At 41.1% G+C, this 25,227-nt stretch overlaps 1 protein-coding gene across 1 annotated transcript in view; it reads left to right on the top strand.

The window, feature by feature from the left end:
• The window catches only part of Camsap2 (calmodulin regulated spectrin-associated protein family, member 2), a 75,210-nt gene extending 51,264 nt beyond the window's left edge, over positions 1-23,946 (top strand). The window contains exons 7-17 of the mRNA XM_013017459.1: positions 2,679-2,772; positions 4,902-4,995; positions 8,470-8,504; positions 9,299-9,368; positions 9,732-11,937; positions 15,235-15,371; positions 15,749-15,969; positions 17,749-17,821; positions 18,949-19,064; positions 20,164-20,282; positions 21,076-23,946. Of these exons, the coding sequence (XP_012872913.1) occupies positions 2,679-2,772; positions 4,902-4,995; positions 8,470-8,504; positions 9,299-9,368; positions 9,732-11,937; positions 15,235-15,371; positions 15,749-15,969; positions 17,749-17,821; positions 18,949-19,064; positions 20,164-20,282; positions 21,076-21,384 (3,474 nt within the window). The 3' untranslated portion in view covers positions 21,385-23,946. The remainder of the gene's footprint in view (positions 1-2,678; positions 2,773-4,901; positions 4,996-8,469; positions 8,505-9,298; positions 9,369-9,731; positions 11,938-15,234; positions 15,372-15,748; positions 15,970-17,748; positions 17,822-18,948; positions 19,065-20,163; positions 20,283-21,075) is intronic.
• Positions 23,947-25,227: the final 1,281 nt, after the last annotated feature.

Consider the following 25,227-nt stretch of genomic DNA (forward strand, 5'->3'; position numbering starts at 1 on the left):
TGTGGTAGGGACCTAGCCTTGGGCACAAAGAGGCTTAGGAACAGTGTCTAGGCCCTGATCAGCAAAAGGACCAACAAAAAATTAAACAAAAAAATTGCCAGGAACTGGTGGCTCATGTCTATAATTCTAACTAGCTATTCAGGAGACTGAGATCTAAGAATTGCAGTTCAAAATCAGCTGGGGCAGAAATCTCCATGAGACTCCTATCTCCAGTTAATTACTAAAAAGCTGGAAGTGAAGGTATGTCTCAGGTGGAAGAGTGCTAATCTTGAGGGGAGGAAAAAACTCTAAAACCAGGAATAGTGCCCAGACCCTGAGTTCAAGCCTCGGGACTGGCACAAAAGAAACAAAAAACAAAAAACAATGGCTGCTTCAGATAGCACACTAAATGTGGGAACTGACGGGGAAAACAGATACCTAAAGGAAGAACTTGACAAAATTCTGTTCATGGCTGTGCCTCTCTTCCATCATCTTACCCTTAACCACAGACACACAAATAGCTAGAGAATGACTCTTCTCATTATGTTTCTCCTGGTCTTCTCCATGCTTGTATATGAATGTGTCGGTAAGAGTCATCCTTGATTCTCTCGGCTTTACGTCCTATGTATAGTAGTCTTCTGGAACTGTCAGATAAGAGATAGGAGACACAAACCAAGAGTGCATGAAGCTAAGGGAGATTGTAGACTACCTTGAGGGTTACTCAAAATTAGCAGCAGGAGGAAAAAAGCACTACTGTGGGAAACGCCAGTATTTTCAATAATAATGTTTTAAACCCAAATTTAATATGAAATAAGACCTCATGAAATACTGATAAAAATTTGTTAGTAACTATTTTAATAGAAGTCCAATACCCAAAACTTTAAAAATGCATTTTAACTTAAAAACATTTTATAAACAATTTTTATATAGTGTTTTTTTTGTTTATTTTTTTGTTTTTTTGTTGGTTGTGGGGCTTGAACTCTGGGCCTGGGTGCTGTCCTAAGCTCTTCAGCTCAAGATAAGTTCTCTACCACTTGAGTCACAGCATCATTTCCAGTTTTCTGGTGGTTAATTGGAGATAAGAGTCTTGTGGACTTTCCTGCCTGGGCTGTCTTTGAACCACAACTGTCAGATCTCAGCCTCCTGAGTAGCTAAGATTAAAGGTGTGAGCCACTGGCATCTGGTTTATATTGCTATCTTTTTTTGGGGGGGGTACAGTTGTGGGGCCTGAACTCTGGGCCTGGGTGCTGTCCCTCAGCTCTTCAGCTCAAGTCTAGCGTTCTACCACTTGAGCCACAGCGCCACTTCCGGCTTTTTTTTCTTTTTTTCTGTTTCTGTGGTGCTGAGGAATCAAACCCAGGGCCTCATGCATTGCAAGGCAAGCGCTCTACCACTGAGCCACCTTCCCAGCCCATATATTGCTGTCTTTTTAAAAAAATATCAAACATATAAAATAATTCCTATAATGCGAATAGCATTTTTGGTGTATACATTTTAAAATAACAAGCTCAAACCACGTATTAGTGTTACATACTGTAATCCTAGCACCCAAGGAGCTCAGTAATCCAGTTTGGATTACTATTGAAATTAGCATTGAAACTAACACATACGTTAGCTAGAAGTTTTTGTTATTTTTTATTTGTTTTTGTCTGGACTTGGGACTTGAATTCAGGGCCAGGGCTCTCAAGGCTGGCACTCTACCATTTGAGGCACAGCTCCTCTTCTGACTTTTTGGTGGTTAATTGGAGATAAGAGTCTTTGTGGACCTTCCTGCCTGGGCTGGCTCTGAACTGCCATCCTTAGACCTCAGCCTCCTGAGTAGCTACAGGTATGAGCCACCAGTGCCTGGCTGGTACAGTATTTTTTTTTCTTTTTGCTTATGTGGTGCTGAGGAATCAAACCCAAGGCCTCATGCATGCAAGGCAAGCACTCTACCATTGAGTCACCTTCCCAGCCCCCTTTTTGTACATGTGCTAGTCCTGAGACTTGAATTCAGGGCCTGAGCACTGTCTCCGAGTTGTTGTTGTTTTTGCTGGTTGTGGGACCTGAACTCTGGGCCTGGGCGCTGTCCCTCAGCTCTTCAGCTCAAGGCCAGCGCCCTACCACTTGAGCCACAGCACCACTTCCAGCTTTTTCTGCTTATGTGGTGCTAAGGAATCGAACCCAAGGCCTCATGATGCATGCAAGGCAAGCACTCTACCACTGAGCCACCTTCCCAGCCCCTGGTACAGTATTTTTAACCATATGAAAAACTTTACAGAAAAATCTTCAAGGATCAAAGTAGAGTTTAATTAGCTTTTAAATGATAGCTGCTCTTCAGAGTCTCAAATGATTGAATATTTTAAGTTATCTGTGTTTATTTTGAAAGAAAAGTGCCTTATATGTTATCTAAATTCTACAAGATAATATTCCTATGTGTTATCTAAATTCTACATGGTAGAAGCATTATTGCCTGCTAGAATGGACAAAAATTCTGGAACTACAACACAAATTAGCAAGGAAGTTTTGAATATTTATCATTTTTACACAGAAGAGCTAGTGTCTTTATTTACATGTAGTAGCTTTCAGTAAATATTCTGTAGTAATGAACGAGTGGGATTTAAGCCTCTATTTGAGTAGATAAAGCAGATTATAATTCTGTTTGTCATGGATTTGTGTTGTTACAGTCTCTTACCATTCTTCTTACCTTTCTTGTACAGAGTAATTATGTGGTGTTTGTAGCAGAGCTCTTCTGGTGGTTTGAGGTGGTGAAGCCGCCCTTTGTGCAGCCTCGAGTTATTCGTCCACATGGAGGTAATCAGCCTTTTTCATTTTTCATGGAGGAAAATGGAAATTTTACACAGTCTCATCTGGTTATTCTTTTGAAGCCTGTTGCTGTTTTATATTTCAGCTTGATATTTAGCTTTGATCAATTGTAAGTATTTTAATACTTTCAATCCCTAAATCATAATTATGATGAAAGAAAAGAAAATTGAGAGAATGGCTCCAAATTTGAAGTCTTACAGTATAGAATTTTTAAGTTAAGTGTATAATATTTCTCTTTGCATCTTTTATTCCTATTTCTAGTGTTTGGTTACTCCTGTCCCTAGTTCTTTGTTTCAGCATTATGTTATCCAGAATCTAGTTGCAGTATGACACTGCCTTAACCTACAATTTGAATTTGCCATTAATCATAAGAGGGTTTGAACATATATTTAAACTGACATGGCTATTATTAATATAATATCATAATTTATTGTTAATCTTCAACAAGAACAAGCTAATATGAAATAAGATTATTACTACAAAGATCCCTGGGAATAAAGAATAAGAATTCCTCAAGTTTCTATAAAGCAAATTTATCATTAGCAAAATAGATTTTCTGTTGGCTTCCGATATAAAAGGAGAGGTTTATTTCTAGTGGGAAAAAAGATTCTAAATGCTAAGGTCAGCCCCCTAATTGCATTTCCAGCAAAAACAATTATTGGACCAGTTCTTTCTGCTACCAGTGGCTACCCTCGCAAACACAAAACTTGATTATTATGCCTTCCAAATACTTAGCAGCCTTCCTTGGCTCCAAACCTTGTTTTCCTAATCTAGTTCTAGTTACCTCTGCCCACTCAAAAAATTAAAGAGAAAGAAATATGGAAGGAGGAAAAAATACCCAAGGGATATTTTTCAACTATCTCAGTCTAAATTCTGTGAAATATACCAGTGGATATTTGTCGTACTCTCTCAGCTATGTAAAGCAGATGTTGAATATTAAGCCAGTTAAATAACAAAGAAAATTTAAAGATGTTGAGGTCTTTCCTTAAGCCAGGTGCTAGTGCCTTACATTTGTAATCCTGGCTACTCAGGAGTCTGAAATCTGAGAATGGAGGTTCGGAGCCAGCCCGGGTAGGAAAGTCTGTGAGACTCTATCTCCAATTAACCACCAGAAAACCAGAAGTAGAGCTGTGGCTTAAAGTGGTAGAGTGCTAGCCTTGAGCAGAAAAAGCTCAGGTATAGCACCTAGATCTTGAGTTCAAGTCCCATGGCCAACAACATCAAAAAGATCTTTCTCTAATTGTATTAAGTAAGATCTTTGTTACATAATGGTAAGTCTTACTTAATAGTCATTTCAAAACAATATACAATTTACAGCAGTTAACATAAATTTTCTACTACATTGCTTTTTTGTGGTTTTATCTGTGAAGCCCAAAATTCCAACATCAGTTTTATTAAATATTAGTCAAAAGTAAATTAGTTTCCCCAGACTAAATTACAAAAATATAAACTATCCTAGTAGGTTTAATTATTCTCCAGTGAAATCCTATCCACTTTAATTGGTTGCCAAAATGCCAGCTTTCACAAAAAGCAAAGATAGTCATATATATCTGAGAGGCTATGAAAGCATTCACAAAATTAAGCTTATAAATTTATCTTTAAGTATATATCTTATGGTAGCCCCCCTCCAAGTGAATATAAGTCAGAACACTTTAAGAAGGATTTAAAGCAAGTCTGACCTTTCAAAATTATTTAAAAAGAAATTTGCTAGGTATGGTCATCAGTATCTTTGATCTCAGCACTGTAGAAGTAGAATCAGGAGAGTCATGAATTCAGGGCCAGCCTGAGCTATGGAGTGAGACCCTGTCTCAAGGGAAAATACAAACCAAAACTAGGAGGAGGACAGGGTGGGAGCCTTATGCCAGAAGAAGAAGGAGTTATTTAAGAGGGAAAGGCAGGGCTGGTCTGTACCATGTGTAAGGTCTTAGGTTCCATCCCAAATCACATAAAAAGTGGGGGGAAGAAAGGAAAACAGAAGCTACCAATACTATCATTTCTCTGTAACTTAAGGAAACTAGAGATTAAGTTTGAAACATTTATTTATGGCCTAGATTTCCTAAAATAAATGTTAGAAACAAGCTGAATGGGTAATTTTGAAGTTTTATCTTTCATTCTAGCTGAACCTGTGAAAGATAGGCCATCGATTCCTGTCTTAAATGCTGCCAAAAGAAACCTCTTGGATGGCTCATCCGGGTCTGACTTCACTTCAAGGTAGACTCCGCAGTGACTTCACTTTTTCCGTTTGTTTTCTGATGAGTTCCAATAGTATTTTATATTTAACAAAATTTTTAAAAATTTAGTTGGATTTTAAACTAGGTTGTAATTAACCTAAATTACATTTGTATTTTTAAATTTAAGATTTTTCAAAGAAATACTTTAAGTAATTTTTCCCTTTTTTTCAATTTTCTATATTGAGAGATAGCAATAAAGTTAAATATTAAATCTTAACCTAGTAAAGATTAGTGTGTCAGGAACTGAATTGACAAAAATGATGGTTTGTGGATTTTTAGAAACTGGAACAAATCTGTTAAAATTCATTTTAAAATTATGAGCAAAAAATTCATAGAGTCTTGGCTTTATGAAAAATAAACTGTTTCTGAAGCCTCCATCTGCTCTTCATGTTAGAAGTTTCTAAAGTGTGGGCCACTTTTGAATACAAAAGCTAAGGCTCAACTGAGCACCGTAGTGGATACTCTTACTTGCTTTGTAGGGCTTCCTACCTCTCTGAACTATAGTGCCTAGTGATTTATTACTATGAATTTTCTTATTACTTATGGTTTTATGGTTTTTTGTTTTTGTTTGCTTGTTTGTTTTATGTGGGTTCTGGGGCTTAAACTGAGCTTTTGTGTTCAAGATTAGTGCTCTTCCACTTGAGCCACAGCTCTAATTCTGGCTTTCTGGTGGTTGGTTGGTTGGTTGGAAATAAGAGTCTCACAGATTTTCGGCCCATGCTGGTTTCAAACCATGATCCTCAGATCTCAGCCTCCTGAATAGCTAGGATTACAGGCATGAGCCATCAACACCTGCAAAAGGAGACAAAGGGACTAAGTTAAAATATTGCTGATCTAGGAGTTTCTGTGGGGTTTTTTTCCCCATGGGAAACATCATCTAAATATTATTCTCTGGTTGGTTACATGGTAATATTTACTTCCTTGAAAATGTATAAAATGTTTGATATTCTTGGGTCTTCTATTCTCCGAACTGTTAATTAAACCTTAATTTTCCACTTTATAAGTGATGGTGAGACTTTAAGAGTAGATTCAGTTTGAATAAACAATCTTAACATATTTTTGACAGTTTTGGTTTTTTTTCTGCTTAGTTGTAGAGTTTGGACTCAAGGCCTGGGCACTGTCTCTGAGCTTTTTCACTCAAAGTTAGTGCTCTACAATGTTGAGCCACAGCACCACTTCCGGTTTTCTGGTGGTTAATTGGAGATAAGTGTCTCATGGACTTTTCTTGCTTAGGCTGGCTTTGAACTGTGATCCTCAGATCTCAGCCTCCTGAGTAGCTAGGATTTCAGGTGTGAGCCACCAGCACCTGGCAGGAAAATGTTTTAATTTAGGTCCATGCTAGACTCATTTTTTTTTCTTTTTCTTTTTATTTATTTTTTCTTTCTCATATGCCTGAGTGGCAACTTTTTCTTAGCTGAAACTTTTTTTCTAATAACGCAGATCTCAAAATACTTTTCTTTGAAGGGTTATTCTGTGTCGTTCTAGGCTCCTTCTTCTTTCTTCTGTGAGGCTCCACAGGATCCCCTGTAGTTCTCCAACACTAAAAGTTTTGAAGAAGGCTTTTTATTCGCCAGAGCAATGTAGTTAGTCACATCTATATATGTCATTGTATCTAAAGAAAAATGACAGACAAAGTTAAAGATTTTCACTGCCACTCACAGCTTTGCTACCAGCTTATTTGGGAGTTACACAAAATCAAAGTCCTCTAAATGTGAACATAAGACTCTCAGATATTTTAGCCATCTGGGAAAGAAAACAGTAAACACATTCTAATAAACCAATAGGTTGTATTTCAGCTAACATGGAGCTGAGGGAGAAGAGGGGACACTGGAAGTGATTTCAGAGGAGGCATATGACAAACAAGAATGCCAGGGCACAGGGTGAGGTCTCGGGTAGCCCTCACCAGTGACCACAGATAAGACTGCCACCTGTGTGTGCGGCAGGGAGGGGAGGCCCATGTGAGCAGGCATTTGATTTGGGCGAAAGGAAGCTCTTCAGGTATTGTGCTTTTGGGAAAAACTCATTAATTAAGCTTTCCTTAAATAATAAGACATTGATATCTCTTTAAATCCTTTGATTGACTTGTTCTGCTCCCAGTTTATATTAGCTGAAGCACAGTTTGGGTGAGTTAGAGAAATCACTCCATCCTGTTCCCCACAGTCTATGTTCAACTGAATGGGGGTGGGGACGCTTCCCTTCACTTGGTTGCAGGAGGCGAAATGGCATCTTGGAACTGAGATGATAGCTTGATCCAGTCAGACATCATTATAATCTGAGACAGAGACTGTCTCATCTCCTGCATGAAGTGGAATAGGATAGAATGTAAGGAAAGTAACAAGAGAGCTGCAGATCTTTCTAGGCCTGGAGAACTTCAGTGTGTGGCTGAGACATAGAGGCCCAGCCCATGAACAGGGAAGCTGGCGGTCTTCAGTCTTCCAAGTGTTCTTTCTATAGCTTTTAGAAATGTTCCTAGAACACTTCAAGTTGCTGAGCTTCATCAGCATCTTTTTTTGTTATTCTTCTTTCCTTCTTTCTTTCTCTCTCTCTTTCTTTCTTTCTCTCTTTCTCTCTTTCTTTCTTTCTCTCTTTCTCTCTTTCTTTCTTTCTCTCTTTCTCTCTTTCTCTCTTTCTTTCTTTCTTTCTTTCTCTCTTTCTCTCTTTCTCTCTTTCTTTCTTTTCTTTCTTTTCTTTCTTTCTTTTCTTTCTTTTCTTTCTTTCTTTCTTTCTGCCAATCCTGGGGCTTGAACTCAGGGCCTGGGCACTGTCTCTGAGCTTCTCTTTGCTCATAGCTAGCACTCTACCACTTGAGCCACAGTACCACATCCAGCTTTTTCTTTTTTTTGTCGGTTGTGGGGCTTGAACTCTGGGCCGGGGCGTTGTCCCTCAGCTCTTCAGCTCAAGGCGAGCACTCTACCACTTGAGCTACAGCGCCACTTCTGGTTTTCTGGTGGTTTATTGGAGATAGGAGTCTCACGGTCTCTCCTGCCCGGGCTGGCTTTGAATCGCGATCCTCAGATCTCAGCCTCCTGAGTAGCTAGGATTACAGTTGTGAGCCACCAGCGCCCGGCCACATCCAGCTTTTTCTGTGTATGTGGTATTAGCGTTTCATGCATGCTAGGCAAGCATTTTACCACTAAGCTACCTTCCCAGTCACTATTTCTGTTTTTCTATTGGTAGAATGAAAATAATATGCTATATCTTATCTCTTAAGATATATATATATATATATATATATATATAATATCTGTATGTATCTTTTAGCCAAATAATTTGAAGTGCCTTCATATATAATTTAAACATTAGATTTTCAAAATTTAGACTCAGAAGTGAAGCAGTATTATTTCTCCAGCCATTCTGTGTAAGGTTTGTGAAAGCTCTAAAGTAGAGCCTTTCAGGCGTATCGTACCCCGCGGCCGGAGGAGCCCCTTTCATGGTCTTGTCATTTGTCTTCCAGATACTCACGGCCCCACGCCCCTTCTTCAGCCTCAGGTAATGTATTTGAGAAAGGTTATCCAAAATAATGCTGTTTTAGGTAGGTTACCTGGGAAGTGACAGAGTTGATAGAAGTAAACACCCAATCTGAAATGTTGTAAATATTCAAAAGTCTGATTCTGTGCTTGCTCTTCTTTTTTCTTTTCTTTTCGTTTTTTTTTTAATGTGCTGTGAATCAAACCCAGTGCCTTGTATATCACCTGCTTAGAAAGCCCCCTACTAACCGAGCTATGTCCCATTCCTACTGCTTTCTTTTCTTTTTAGGATTGGCTCTCAGCTTTCCTTCCTCAGCCTCCTAAGTTCAGGAGTTATACGTGTGTGCTATTCTACCTAGCCTTCACTTTTTTTTCTTTTTTTCTTTTTGTACAATGGGGCTTGAACTGAGAATCTTGAGCTTTTACTTAGCTTTTTAGCTTAGGGCTAACACTCTTCTGCATGAGCCACATACCCCCTTTTGGCTTTTTGCTGGTTAATTGAATATAAGAATCTCTTTTTTTTTTTTTAATTTTCCCAGGCTAGCTTTGAACCAGGACCCTCAGATATCAGTTTCCTGAGTAGGAAGTATAACAGGCATGAATCACTGGCACAAAGCTTCAGCCTGGCTGAAATTTTCTGTTTTTGGAGGTGGGGTGTGGTAGGGATTGAATCCAGTACCTGAGCTTTGTGTCTGTGTGCCAGGGTACCTACTTACTTTTCAGTGTTATGGATAAATCCTTAAATATATAAAGTCTGTTGAATTTCTGTAAGTTCCCATTTTTTACATGATTTCAATGGCTGTTTTCCATTTGAAGGAGGAATTAGAAGGTCTTCATCCATGTCGTATGTTGATGGTTTCATAGGAACATGGCCCAAAGAAAAAAGGTAAGCAAAGGGAATTAGTATAGTCACCTTATGAAATTTAGAAATGTCCGTTGGATCGCTCTCTGTCTCGCTATTAGTCAGAATGCCAAATCTAGACTTTTACTTAGTGTGCAAATTTACTTAGTGTGCATAGGCAGATGGTAGAGAGGTCACGAGCTGAGTTTAATGGGAAGAGAAACAAACACAAACTTACCTTGAGTATAACGAGGAGAGAGACAGGCACAACTTCCCTTGAGGACAGCTGGATGGTAATAAGTGGAGAAAGAGAAGAAATGAATTTCCCAATAATTTTATTTAGTGAGATTTAAAAAGTCAGCTATTTTCTGGCATTACTTAAGCATTTTCTCTTTAAATTTTTTCTAGATCATCTGTGCATGGTGTTTCATTCGATATTTCTTTTGATAAAGAAGATAGTGTGCCAAAATCCACTCCAAACCGAGGAATGACTCGTTCTATTAGCAATGAAGGGCTTACTCTGAACAACAATCGTGTATCTAAACACATTCGGAAAAACTTGTCCTTCAAGCCAGTAAATGGAGAAGAAGAAGAAGAAAGCATTGAAGAAGAACTTAACGTAGACCCTCACACTGACCTCAAATCTTACATGCCTCTTAATACAAATGAACTAAATTCTAATGAGAATATTCCTTCCAAGCTTCCAAACGGAGCTTTACAAAACAGAGTACTCCTAGATGAGTTTGGTAATCAGATCGAGACACCAAGCATTGAAGAAGCATTACAGATAATTCACGATACCGAAAAATCTCCCCACACGCCTCGGCCAGACCAAATTGCTAATGGCTTCTTTCTTCATAGTCAGGAGATGAGTATCCTTAACTCCAATCTCAAGCTAAATCAGTCCAGTCCTGACAACATAAGTGACACGAAAGGTGCCTTGAGTCCTGTGACCGACACCACAGAAGTAGACACTGGAATTCACGTTCCCTCCGAAGACATTCCTGAAACCATGGACGAAGACTCTTCTTTGCGGGATTACACCGTCAGCTTGGACTCTGACATGGATGACGCATCTAAATTTCTCCAGGATTATGACATCAGAGCCAACAACCCCAGGGAAGCTCTCAGTCCTTGTCCAAGTACTGTAAGTACCAAGTCTCAGCCGGGGAGCAGCGCTTCTTCTAGTTCTGGTGTGAAAATGACCAGCTTTGCTGAGCAGAAATTCAGGAAACTGAATCATACCGACGGGAAAAGTAGCGGAAGCAGCTCTCAGAAAACCACGCCAGAGGGCTCGGAGCTGAACATTCCTCACGTGGTTGCATGGGCACACATTCCCGAGGAGCCCAGCCTCCCGCCGGCTCGGGATACCACGCAGCTGCTGGCTTCAGAGATGGTGCATCTCAGGATGAAACTGGAGGAAAAGAGGCGGGCAATAGAAGCCCAGAAGAAGAAAATGGAAGCCGCGTTCACGAAGCAGAGGCAGAAGATGGGAAGGACAGCCTTCCTCACTGTAGTGAAGAAGAAGGGGGATGGCATCTCCCCGCTCCGCGAGGAAGCGGCGGGCGCGGAGGACGAGAAGGTTTACACGGACAGAGTGAAGGAGAAGGAGGCGCACAAACCTGACGGACAGAGGAGCAAGTCACTGGCCGATATAAAAGAAAGCATGGAGAATCCCTCGGCCAAGTGGCTGAAGTCCCCAACCACCCCGGTGGACCCCGAGAAGCAGTGGAACCTGGCGAGCCCTTCAGAAGAGACGTTGAATGAAGGGGAGATACTGGAATACACGAGGTCCATCGAGAAGCTCAACTCCTCCCTGCATTTTCTGCAGCAGGAGATGCAGCGCCTGTCCCTGCAGCAGGAGATGCTTATGCAGATGAGGGAGCAGCAGTCGTGGGTGATTTCGCCCCCACAGCCCTCACCGCAGAAACACGCGCGCGATTTCAAGCCCTCCAGGCAGGCCAGCCTGTCGTCCACCACGGCGCCCTTCTCGACGGACTCCCCCCGTCCCGCTCACCCGTCTCCACAGGCCTCCAACAGGAAGAGCGCGTCCTTTTCCGCGAAAAATCAAAGGACTCCCAGGCCCAATGATTTAAAAATAACACCTTTGAATCGAACCCTGACACCCCCTCGGTCTGTGGATAGTCTTCCTCGACTAAGGAGGTTTTCACCAAGTCAGGTTCCCATTCAGACTCGGTCTTTTGTGTGCTTTGGAGATGACGGGGAACCTCAGTTAAAGGAACTCAAAGCCAAGGAGGACATTAAAAAGGAGGACTCTGAATGCAAAGGGGCGCCAGGACCACATGGATATAACCCCGAAGAAAAGGAGCTCAAACCTCTTGAGTCAACGGTTTCTGAAGTCCTGTCTCAGCCTGTCACAGAGACTGTGTGTCTGACACCAAACGAGGACCAATTGAACCAGCCCACAGATCCCCCGTCCAAACCCATCCTCCCACCCGCGGCCCCCAAAAACATTAACCTGATTGAAGTTTCCCTGTCAGACTTGAAACCCCCTGAAAAGACTGATGTGTCTGTTGAAAAAGATGATGGAGAAAGTGATAAAGAACAATTTGCTGATGATGAGCAGAAAGTATGCTGTGGCTTCTTTTTTAAGGTAATGCCACTCTGCATAGTTTCGGGCATTGTCATTAGTGGGGTGGGGGCGGGGGTGGTTTTTTCTAAGTTGACAGAAGCAGTGCCTTTTTTTTCTTAAATACAAATCTGCTATAATTCCTAAAATGTATTTTGATACCTCCTGCCTTGGTAGACTTGGTAATACTGAAGTTCATGATTACTCAAGTAGTATACTAGTGTGGATTCAAAGCTGTAACAAATCCTTTGATCACAGTCATGAATAAGCTTACATAGATGACTTGTGTGCTCCTTTAGCTCTCTTCCTCACTTTCAGTAAAGCCTTTTAAAAACTAAGCTGCTCAAACCAGGCATAGTGGCATCACAAGGCTGAGGCAGGCAGATTTTGCATTTTTAGGCCAGCTTGGGCTAATGAAAACCAACAAATAAATACATAAAAATAAAATTAAGTTATTTAAACCTCTAATATAGAGTGATTGGGTATTCTTGTATGTAAGTATGTGTTTAAGGTATTTTTACCTTGTGCACATCTTTCCTTATATGCTTTCTTAAAAAACAAAAAACCTTTAACTCCAGGCACAGTAGCTCATGCCTGTAATCCCAGCCATTTGGAAAGATCACTGTTCAAGGGTGGCGTAGGCAAAAAGTTAATGAGATTCCTCTTCTCAACAAACAAGCTGAGTATAGTAGTTTACACTATAACCCCAGCTTCAATGGAGTCTGAGACCGGAGAATCATGAAAAACACAAACACTGTCTGAAAATAATTTGAAGCACACAAGAGCTGGAGGGAAAAGGGGGAATGTTGCTGAAGTGATAGAGCAGTTACCAGCGAGCACAAGTCCCTCTTCCGATTTGAATTTTTTAATTAATTTTGATCAATTTAACAGGATGAGGTGAGGAGAAGATGAGAGGAGGGAATAGCCTGTTCCCCAGGAAATGGGACTAAAGGACTCACAATGGTGACCTTTAGGCTTTCTGAGCTGGGAGAATGCGCCGAACCCTTAGACGGTAGTTCTGGGTGGATAAGAGGGTTCTGCTTGCTGTTAGAAAATACAGAGAAGTGAAACACTGTGGTTCAAGCTGTAGAGTGGCCGCCTGGAGTGAAAAGGCTAAGGGACAGCACTTAGGCCCAGGCCCTGAACTGGCCCTAAGCTGGACTTCAGAGGCTCATGCCTAGCATCCTAACTACTCTAGAGGCTGAGATCTGAAGATCCCAGTTCAAAGCCATGTAAAAGTCTGTGAGATTATCACTAATTACCCAGCAAAAGGCCACTGGAACCTTCTACTCCATCATTCCATAGCTGCTGCTGCTTTTTTTTGGTGGGGGGGGGGCAGTTATGGGACTCAAACTCAGGGCCTGGACACTGTCTCTGAGATCCTTTTTTTTTTTTTTTACTCCCCTCCTCCCCCAAGGCTAGTGCTCTACTGCTTGAGCCCACAGGGCTGCTTCAGGCATTTTCTATGATTAATTAGAGATAAGAGTCTCACAGGCTTTCCTTCCCCTGCTGGCTTCAATCAAACCACTGGCTTCAATCAAACCACGATCCTCAGATCTTAGTCTCCTGAATGGCTAAGATTACAGGCGTGAGCCACCAGTGCCTGGCTCCATAGCTTCTCATATGTCACCTTTCCTCTAAGCACACCTTTCTGTTCTTCATATTGCTAATTGTTCCAAAAATCAGGCCCAGTTGAAAAAAAGTCTGAAGAATTGCCTATGGGATGTTCGTACCTTTGGCAAGCTGTGCAGGGCTTCCACAGACTGACCTAAACTCATTTGCCTGCCTCATCCCTGTAGCTCCTATTTGGGACTGTTGTGTAACACTTACTTCAAGTTTCACTCGAGTTCTTCATACTCCCTTAAGTGGAGGATAAGTATTGTTGCCTTCTGTCTCTGATCTATCTTGAGCATGCTAGAGCTCCTGAGACCCGGGGTTTGTTATTCCAGTTATGGTGTTTTTCTCTTGGACGGTGGCTTCCTGGAGGTACTGGATCTTTTTATATCCCTGGAGAATAGTGGTGGATAGGTAGTTGATTAGGTACACGTGCATGCCGATAGGCAAACCTGAATGCCGATGGTTTAATGGTGTTTCCGGATATTCTCCATTCTCCACACATCTGGTCAATTACTCAAAACAACACCTTACTTATTTATCTCCTTCCTCAAGTGGTTTTGCTTGATCTAAGGTGTCATGTCTTTTTTCTGTGTTGGTGTCTATAATGTTGAACAGTTTTTTGTGAATATATTAGACACCAATGAAAGGAATGACAAATGACAACGTAATGACAAATCATTAAGAAAATTAGCTGGCTGGGTGAGGTGGCTCATGTCTGTAATCCTAGCTACTCAGGAGGCTAAGGCCTGAGGATTGTAGTTCAAAGCCAACTGGAAAGTCCATGAGACTCTTATCTCCAATAAATGATCAAAAAGCTAGAAGTGGAGCTGTTGCTTTCAAGAGGTAGAGCACTAGCCTTGAGCAAAAAAAAACTCAGGGACAGCATCCAGGCCCTGAGTTCAAGCCCCACGACCAACCAAGCAAACACCAAAAAACAAAACAGAGTCAGGCCTAGGAGATAATAATCATGACTGTCAGCTTGAAAGAACCCAGTAGAGGAATATAATTTCACTCATCTCTTCAAAGAGAAAGCCTTTGCTGGAAGCTAGTGGCTCATATCTGTAATCCTAGCTCTTCAGGAGATTCATATCTGAGAATCCAGGTTTAAAGCTGGCCTTTTCAGGAAAGTCCATGAGACTCTTATCTTCAGTTAACCACCTAAAGGCTAGAAGTGGAGCATTGCCTCAAGTAGGAAGGTTTTATCCTTTTTTTTTTTTTTTTTTGCTGGCGTGGGGCCTGAACTCTGGGCCTGGGCACTGTCCCTCAGCTCTTCAGCTCAAGGCGAGCGCTCTATGACTTGAGCCACGGCGCCACTTCCAGTTTTTTTGGCTTATGTGGTGCTGAGGAATTGAACCCAGGGCCTCATGCATGCAAGGCAAGCACTCTACCACTGAGCTACCTTCCCAGCCCGGTTTTTATCCTTTTTATTGACCATATATTTTAAATGCAGTTTTTTTTTTAATTGAGGGCAAACTTCCCATGCTCAATTATTAAGATCTAAGAACCTTTTTCCCCCCTCAGGGCCATTAAGTTATTTAACAGGATTATTAACACTTTAATTCAGCTTTTCCATCATAATTTCCTACAGTTGGCAGAGTCCTGATAGTTCAGATTTCCAGTTATTGAAGTAAGCACAGCGTGCAAATATAGCAATTGAAAATGAGACTGTTACTACCTGAAATGTTCTGTGAAATTTGTTCTTAGGATGATCAAAAGGCAGAAAATGACATGGCAATGAAGCGAGCAGCACTGTTGGAGAAACGGTTACGGAGGGAGAAAGAAAGTCAGCTTCGAAAACAGCAGCTGGAAGCAGAGATGGAGCATAAGAAAGAGGAGACCAGGTAAACGGGCAGGGCCTTCTTGGACACCTCCTGTGGACGCAGAGGGAGGTCTCGGGGGAGCATGCTTGGTGAATGCTTAAGGACACATCCTCCCTCATGTATACACAGGTTTGTTTGTTTTAGAGATGTTTACAATCTGCTACATTCTGGTAATTTCTAGAAGATACCTTAATTCCCAAAGTAATACCTAATTTCACATGCCAAAGTTCTCTAGAAATAAGCATTTTTATTCAGTGTTTGAAATACATCAGAATAGCTTGACTGAATTTTCTCAAATAGATTGTCAGTGAAATACCTGTTTTCTCTAGGATACCAGAAGGTATTAGTTCTCTCTTCTGTCATCAGACCTGTAACTTAGTCTTTATTTGATTCCTTAGGCGTAAAACTGAGGAGGAACGTCAGAAGAAAGAAGACGAGAGAGCACGCAGAGAATTTATCAGGCAAGAATACATGAGACGGAAACAGCTGAAGCTGATGGAAGACATGGACACCGTCATTAAGCCGCGCCCACAGGCGGCAAAGCAGAAAAAACAGCGGCCCAAATCCATTCACAGAGATCATATCGAGTCCCCCAAAACACCAATCAAAGGTCCTCCAGGTAACCCAGGCTGCAGTGCGGAGTCTGTTCATAAAACACCAGCTGGGTTTGTCATGCTAACGTAATTATGCTTTGCCAGTGCTAAATTGGATACAATGCGAGATTCTGCATGGTCTGGTTTGGAAAACCAAGATGAGCAAGTGAAGATTTTCCCGACTTCTGTATATTATGTGTGCATGCATATATTCACCAGAACAAATGAGAAGCCTAAAACTGAATTTAAATAGAAATTGATTAGAGAACTCTGTCCTCAGATCCAAGCCCCATGAACTAGTAATTACCCTTTAAATACTTACACAATTAGGATAAATGTTAAGTGGATGAAATATATTTTTTAAGTATATTTGGTGTGTGTGAGAGTATATGCTGGGGATTAAACCCAAGGCTTCACACATAATACTCTACCACTCAGCCGAACCCCCAGCCAACACATTTGCACAGTAAGGAATATAAGAGCACGAGTAAAAGCTGGATCTCAATGGCTCACAACTATAATCGTGGTTACTCAGGAGGCTGAGATGAGAGGATTGTGGTTTGTAGCCAGCTCAGTTCATGAGACTTATCTTCAGCTAACCAGCAAAGAGCCAGAAACGGAGCTGTGGCTCACGTGGAAGAGTTCTAGCCTTGAGCAAAAACAGCTAAGGAACAGCGCCCAGGTGTTCCAAGGTAGAGTTCAAAAAGCACAAGAAAGCAAAGAAAAATGATCTCTCTAAAAAAACAACAAAAAAAAATCCCTCTTTTAAGACAGAAATGTTCAAAAATTCAAATAATTTCTAAATTAAGATATATCTTTTTAAAAAATTCAAGTACATACTTTTATTTTCTAAAAAACATTGTATTTAAATTTCATGGAGAATTTTAAGAGAATTCCCACATTGGACCTAAGGGTGTAGCTTAGTGGGAGAGTTTGTCTGACTCCCAGAATCAGAAAATAAATACCCCAGCACCACGAAATAAAAAACAAACTATAGGATTCCCTGTTACTCTAAATCTGAGGAGAAATAAATAATGTTGACTGTTGAGAGGGAAGTATGTCTTTTCTAGTCAATGCAGCCTTGTTATCTTTGTTCGGTTGGCTTTGAGGCAGAGTATCGCTACTTAATAGCCCAGTCTGGTTTTGAACTCTTACTCTTCTTGCCTAGGTCTCCTGAGTGCTGGTATTACGGTTGATTACTACCACATCCAGCTCAGTGAAAGTTTTTTATATACTGTATTGGCTGAAGTTAATAAATTAATTTCCTGCCCAGAAGTTAGACACTCTATTACTTAACTATTTTTGCTTCCTTGACAAAAACCTAATAATGGTATCTGGTATCAGCACTTCCTTTTATGAATATCAAGTTAGTTTCATCATTTTTTGTTGCTGTTTGTTTGTTTTTTGTTGGTCATGGGGGTTGAACTCTGGGCCTGGGTGCTGTCCCCCCAGCCCTTCAGATCAAGGCTAGCGCCCTACCACTTGAGCCACAACGCCACTTCTGGCTTTTTTCTGCTTATGCAGTGCTGAGGATTCAAACCCAGGGCCTCATGCATGCAAGGCAAGCACACTACCACTGAGCCAACTTCCCAGCCCCTCATCATTTTTTGAAAAGTAGGTTCTTTAAATCATGTATATGTGCATGCAAGCATATTATGCATTTAGACTAAGTAAAGAAAACAGGAAAAGAAAGAAGCCCATTTTCTGTGCTGGTGTTCTCTAATGAACAGACTCTTTTCTGTTTCTTCTTTTGAAGTTATGATTTTGTTTCTGTTCAGGATCACGACTTTATCGTGTTTTTTCAGCCTCTAGCCTTTCTTTGGCATCACTGAACACGGGTGATAATGAGAGTCTTCATTCAGGCAAGAGGACGCCAAGGTAAATCCCAACACAGGAAAGAATAGTACTCCTGGAATTACATGCAGTTATAAAGAAAAAAAAAAATCTGTGTTGTTTTTGTTTTGTATTTTGTAATGACTTGAATCATAACCATGAATTTTCATTAGTTTTATGGATTTCTGTTATAATGAAATTATATTCATCTTTCAGTTTCTTATCATTTAGCATTTGAATTCTTGATAAGATACGTTTACAAACACTAATTATAACTATATGAAGGTGGTTGCAGTATGATTATGATTAAATTATAATGGTTAGAAACAAAATGCATCCTCTAGTGCTAGCCTCTCTCTTTCTCTTTTTTTTTTGTCAGTCGTGGGGCTTGAACTCTGGGCTTGGGCACTGTCCCTGTGCTCTTCAGCTCAAGGCGAGTGCTCTACTGCTTGAGCCACAGCGCCACTTCTGGTTTTCTAGCAGATTATTGGAGATAAGAGTCTTAAAACTTTCCTGCCCGGGCTGGCTTTGAACTGAGATCCTCAGATTTCAGCCTCCTGAGTAGCTAGGATTACAGGCGTGAGCCACCGGCACCCGGCTTCTCTTTTTTTTTTTTTTGAGTTTTTCTACTGGAACATTAGAACCATTCCAAAGTAGATCCCTACTTGTTTTTAGTTGTGCAGGGAAGCTTCCATTGTGACATTTCTGCACATATGTGCAGTATATCCTGATCAACCTCTCCACCTCCCCCCTCCCTCATTCTCCTCCCTCTACTCTCCTCTCTTAAAAGAGTGTCAGAGTGTAACACAGGAGGGAAGATTTCCTTTGTCCTTGGAAGTTAGCATCACATTATGCTGTGCTGTAATACCCATGCTACAAAAGAATGCGTCTCCCAGTGTAGTGGTCAGAGTCCTTGTCTCTCCATCGCCAGCCTGTGGTGTTGTTGCACTTGTCATGTGGAGAAACATTCATTCTTTCAACAGATATTTAAAGAGTGTCTATTATGTTTTGGAAAAATGTGATGAATACATTTATGTACATCTTACATGTGTGTATGAGTTTACATAAATCGGGCAACCAGCATCATCACTATTTTAGTTTTAAAGCTCTGGTTGCCAGGTTGATTCTCCCACAGCTACGTTCTGGCCCCCAAACCTTTTTCTGTCATTTAGGTCAGAGTCTGTAGAAGGCTTCTTGTCGCCAAGTCGCTGTGGCAGTCGAAATGGAGAAAAGGACTGGGAAAATGCATCAACAACTTCATCAGTGGCGTCTGGAACAGAATACACAGGTCCGTGTGTGTATGTTTACTGCGAAAATGCAATAGGCTCATCTCCTCTGGAGCCTGGTAAAACGGCCAGTGCTCACACTCATGTAGCTCAGTCTCAGTGACAGAGCTGTATACTTAGAGAGGGATTGGCAGAAAGAAATACATTTCTAGCCAGGCGCCAGTGGCTCACGTCTATAATCTTGCTACTCAGGAGGCTGAGATCTGAGGGTCGTGGTTCAAAGCCAGCCTGGGCAGGAAAGTCTGTGAGACTCTTCGTCTCCAATAAACCACCAGAAAACCAGAAGTGATGCTGTGGCTCAAGTGGTAGAGCGCTTGCCTTGAGCTGAAGAGCTGAGGGACAGTGCCCAGGACCAGAGTTCAAGCCCCATGACTGACGGACCCCCTGCCCCCAAAAAAATTTCTAAATAAAATTGATGATGCCACTTAGCATTCATTCGTCTACTCCTTTTTTTTTTTTTTTTGGTCGGTCGTGGGGCCTGAACTCGGCCTGGGCGCTGTCCCTCAGCTCTTCAGCTCAAGGCTAGCGCTCTACCACTTGAGCCACAGTGTCACTTCAGGCTTTTTTCTTTTTGCTTATGTGGTGCTGAGGAATCGAACCCAGGGCCTCAGGCATGCAAGGCAAGCGCTCTACCACCGAGCCACCTTCCCAGCCCCTAGCTGTCTATTCTTTCCAGCACTGCTGTCACAGAGCAACCTCAAAAGCCATAGGAACCTCCTCCAGATGCATCCCTGTGGGGGTAAAGCGGTTTTTGATTGGAGGGCAGCCAGGAAGAAACCTGGAAGCGTGGGACTTCTTTACTACAGCCTTGTCCCTGTAGGAAAAGTTACATTATTTAAGAATAGTAGCATTTCTAGCCAAGCACCAGGGGTTCCTATCACTGACCACCTACTCAGGAGCCTGATATCAGAAGGATCACAGTTTGAAGCCAGCCAGAGAGAAAAATTTCAGATTCCATTTCCAATAACCAGCAAAAAGCCAGGCTACAGGTATAGCTCAAGTGGTAGAGCAAGAATGGTGGGTTGAGATCCTGAGTCCCCAGATCCAGCAAAAAAATAAAAAAGATAATAATAATAATAATGTTTTAAATGCTTCCCACAGGACCAAAGCTCTACAAAGAACCCAGTGCAAAATCCAATAAACACATAATACAAAATGCCTTAGCTCATTGCTGCTTGGCTGGAAAAGTAAATGAAGGTCAGAAGAAAAAAATACTGGAGGTAAGCATGTTTACATGAAAACTAAGTTTATCATCATTCTAAAACTATAGGAGTCTTGTCTATCAATGCAAGAGAAAATACCCTCAGGGCTCCTAACATTTCAACAGGCGTCTCTAAAAGCTGTGGAACTAGGCTGGGAAGGTGGCTTAGTGGTAGAGTTCTTGCCTAGCATGCATAAAGCCCTGGCTTTAATTCCTCAGTACCACATAAACAGAAAAAAGCAGAAATAGCTCAAGTGCTAGCCTTGAGCAAAAAGAAGCTTAGGGACAGTGCCCATGCTTTGAGTTCACACCCCAGGACTGGCAAAAAAGAAAAATCTGGAACTAGATGTTTTAATTACTAGATTGAGTTAGTTCACTCTCAAATTGAATTCTGGAAGATTGTAGATTTATTAACACATGAACAATACAAAATTTGTCGCTAAAATGTGGCTCAGTGATAGAGTGCCTGGATTTGATTCTCAGCACTCCCAAAAAGTAATAAAATGGGTCTGGGAAGGTGGCTCAGTGGTAGAGCGCTTACCTTGCATGCCTGAGGTCCTGGGTTCGATTCCTTAGCACCACATAAGCAAAAAGAAAAAAGCCAGAAGTGGTGCTGTGGCTCACGTGGTAAAGCACTAGCCTTGAGCTGAAGAGCTGAGAGACAGTGCCCAGGCCCAGAGTTCAGGCCCCATGACTGGACCCCCCCCCCAAAAAAAAAATGGTAATAAAATGTGTTGTAAAGCATGATCAACAAACATATACACAATTACATAAACTTCATTGTTGTTATTATTTTGTTTTCTTTTCTAAAGGAAATGGAGAAGTCGGATGCCAACAACTTCTTGATTTTGTTCCGGGATTCAGGCTGCCAGTTCAGGTCCTTGTATACTTACTGCCCAGAAACTGAAGAGATCAGTAAACTGACTGGGATAGGCCCCAAATCAATCACTAAAAAGATGATTGAGGGACTTTACAAATACAATTCTGACAGGAAACAGTTCAGCCACATACCTGCAAAAACTTTATCCGCCAGTGTTGATGCAATTACTATTCATAGCCATTTGTGGCAGACCAAAAGACCGGTAACACCCAAAAAACTTCTACCTACTACTAAGGCATAGGAGTGGGAAATGTTTGCTTCAGAACATTCGTAGTAAATTTGCACTTCATCGTTCCTGCCTAGAGAACATCTTTCTCATTGCCAACAAGACTTTTTTGTTCATTGGAACTGGACATTAGCTGATGTCATGAACAACTGGAATGTAAACCACAGTATTTTGGAATGCAGAAGAGTCTCATGTAGCTGGTAAGTCCAAGTGATGAAGGAAAGGTTTTGATTCGCAAGTGAAGATGGGGACATTGGAGGGTTAACCTGCCTGCCTGCTGGTAGAGACATGGAAGCACTGAATTGTGAACACAGTGGGCGTAGGGTTGAAATGTGGGTAGGATTACAAATTATGTGTTGTACTTGTTGCTTTTTTTTTTAACCTTTGACTGTACGTGTTTGTCTTCAGACAGTTTGTTTTGTTGGGGAGTCATTCTAAGCTACCTTTGTATTTGTTTCGCGTGGAGATCTGACAGTAGGAAGAATGCCTTCAGAAGTAATGTGTACCTTTTTCCGCCGTTAAGAGAAACACTAGTGTTACATTTTACAGGCGCGCTCATGTTTAAATGGTGTTAGAGCATTTGCAAAACTTACTCTGTATTATTTATTATTCACTCAAGTATTAACATGTCTCTACTAAAGAAGGGAGGTGTGAACGCTGCTAGTAAGTTCGCTTTAAACCACATAAGCTTAACCAAGAATATGAGAAGTTGCTGATTAAATCAGTGTTTTACACGACTTCTGGCCAACTCAGAATAATGGAGATTTTAACAAAAACGGGCTTTTTCTATTTTCCAGAGCAAGTCACTTTATCAGCTGGTCGAAGCGAATGGCACTTTGCAGGTAGTCTTTCAGTATGAAAATGTAAGACTTCCTGAAGTAAGTTCTTGGGAGTCTTTACATTATTTATAACTGCTATGAAAATTATATTTAGAATTTTAGAACATGTACAAGGGCTGTGTTTTAGTTTTAAAATGGCTTCACGTTTATTTTACTTGTATTGGGTTTTTCTTTATAATCCTTTCCATGTGGAACATCATAGACTATGAGGACACACTTGAAATCTCTCTGTGATCGTTGTTCACTAGCAGTGTAGAGCAGAGAGTTCATTGGGGAAAACTTCATTCTCAGGAAAAGACTTGAATGATTCTGTGACCCTGTTATGTTTCAGTGTTGTGACAACTGTGTACACTAGGGGGAAAGACAGTATTGTACCATAAATGAGACGTTGTAGTACCTTTTCTTTCATGGATGTAGAGATGAAGATATGTACATTTCTCTAACTGAGGTGTTTAGAGAGAGCACTAATGTCTCATACAATGTATTTACTTATTTGAAAAAAAAAAGATAGGAATGAGCTGTCCCTGAGCTGTACTTTTCTATTATTATAAGGACTTCTGGCATCAGTGCATCTGGGTTATCGACATTTTCTCAAATGCTGTCAATATTTTACTGTAATTTATGTTCTTATATTTATGTATATTTGTTAAAACTGTAAAAAAAAAAAAAAGCTCACAGATTTTTTTCCCAATATCTGTGCAAGATATATGTGTAGCTCAAAACTATTTGTGATCTACTGTTTGCATGGAAGAGACCAGGATATGTAACTCTTATATTTTAAGCGTATACATATTGTGTAGATAATATATGAATACTAAAAGTGGGGGAATACACATTTTACCTTTCAGACAATTTCTATCACAATTAGAGGGAAATGATCCAGCACATATTTAGACTAAGACTAGTTTAAAAATTTTAAGTGAATCTAATAAAAATGTGAATAATACTCAAAACAAGAAATAAGCATTTTATATTACTAAATTTGTTTTAGTCAGCCAATTAAATTTCCCTTATCAAAGCAATCTTTTTTATATTACCTGGATATTAAATAACAAGAAATCCGAAGCAAGACAATGGAGAACACGAAGCAGGACTAACTTCCCTTGTCCAGCGATTGAATCCAGCGTCTGTCTTGTCTAAAGGTAGAATGTGACCATTGCTACAAAGTTCATTGCTCTCAGTACAAGATTTTACTTTATTAATGTAAAAGGCATATGGATATATTTCTTTAAGTCTATAGATTTTTTTATTATGGTGCAGCTTTTTAAAAATTATGTTTAAAATTCTACAAATGAAAGGATGAAAGGATGCCATTTCCCAGAGCCCCGAGGGCTTTCTTCGCCTTGCTGGAGCACAGTACTTCCCTCCGTGCAGGTCAGATGACTAAGTATTCAACTATGTTTGCCAAACACTCACCCTGACTTCAGTGGATCCTGTCGCCTTCTAGTATTTGGCAGTCTTGGAAAGCTTTTCGTTCTTCTTGGTTCAAATTTTGTTTCCGAATGACTGTTACAGTTTGGGGTTTGTTTGGCTGCTTGCAGGCAGCACCTGTTGTTTCGTTGGGGTTGGGATCTCATGGCCACCGTTGGGCAGTGTACAGTGTGTGGTGTGCTTACCTGTCTATCCCAAAGCATTGCTTACAGGTTTTCTAAAAGATGCTGTGCTGTAGAATCCTGTCACATTTGCTATTTCCTGGTACAGTGTAGTTTTTCCCCTACCATTTGAATAAAAGCATGGCACCAAATTGACTCCTTTTCTGTTTCTTGAATATAATGAGGTTTGGAGAGGCAAAACTGCTTGAATGTAGGAGAATTGTCATTGCCTGGGCTGGCTGTGAACTGAGATCCTCAAGTCTCACCTCGTGAGTAGCTAGGACCACAGACACCCCCTTAGAAAGCAGCATTTTTGTTGAGAATGGGAGTCTCGGAACTGGCCTAAAAAAGTACATGTAATCTTCCCTGTTTCTTCTTTCCAAGTAGCTGGGATTACAAGCAAGAACCACCGTGCCCCAGCAGTTTTCAATAATATTTGACACTGTTTGAAAAGTGACCTAAAGTAATATTAAAAAGTGTGTAACTCAGCCGGGCACCGGTGGCTCTCGCCTGTAATCCTAGCTACTTAGGAGGCTGAGATCTAAGGATCGTGTTTCACAGCCAGCCCAGGCAGCAAAGCCCATGAGACTCTTATCTCCAATTAACTACCAGAAAACTGGAAGTGGCGCTGTGGCTCAAGTGGTAGAGCACTAGCCTTGAGCTGAAGAGCTCTGGGACAGCCCCATGACCGACCAACTCTTAAGATTTACAGACTAGGGCTGGGAAGGTGGCCCAGTGGTAGAGCGCTTGCCTTGCATGCCTGAGGCTCTGGGTTCGATTCCTCAGCACCACATAAGCAAAAAGAAAAAAAGCCGGAAGTGGTGCTGTGGCTCAAGTGGTAGAGTGCTAGCCTTGAGCTGAAGAGCTGAGGGACAGCACCCAGGCCCAGAGTTCAGGCCCCTGACTGGACCCAAAAAAAAAAAAAAAGATTTACAGACTAACTCTGTAAATCTTAGCTCAGGAGTCTGCATTTATGGCATATAAAAATAAATTAAGTATTCATTTTATAAATGGTCATTCATAGTCATTATTTTATGATGAATTATAATTAAGTTGTGCTAAAATTAATACAGTATGCCTTTTGAGGGTGAGCTATCTGCAGAGACCATTAGGAAGTCAGGATTCTGTTAGGGTTTTTTGGTTTTGGTGGGGGTTTTTGTTTTTTGGTGCTGGTCCTGGGGCTTGAACTTTGGGCCTGGGTGCTATCCCTGAGTTTTTGTGCTCAAAGCTAGCGCTCTACCACTTGAACTACAACTCCACTTCCAGCTTTTTGCTTGTTAATTGGAGATAAGAGTCTCATGGCTTTCCTGCCTGGGTTGGCTTCTAACCACAATCCTCAGATATCCCAGTCTCCTGAGTAGCTAGGGATTATAGGCGTGAACCACCAACACCTGGCTAGTTTGTGAGTATGTGTGTGTGGTGTGTGT

Source organism: Dipodomys ordii, unplaced genomic scaffold (genome assembly GCF_000151885.1).
Source record: "Dipodomys ordii isolate 6190 unplaced genomic scaffold, Dord_2.0 Scaffold35, whole genome shotgun sequence".
Classification (NCBI taxonomy): domain Eukaryota; kingdom Metazoa; phylum Chordata; class Mammalia; order Rodentia; family Heteromyidae; genus Dipodomys; species Dipodomys ordii.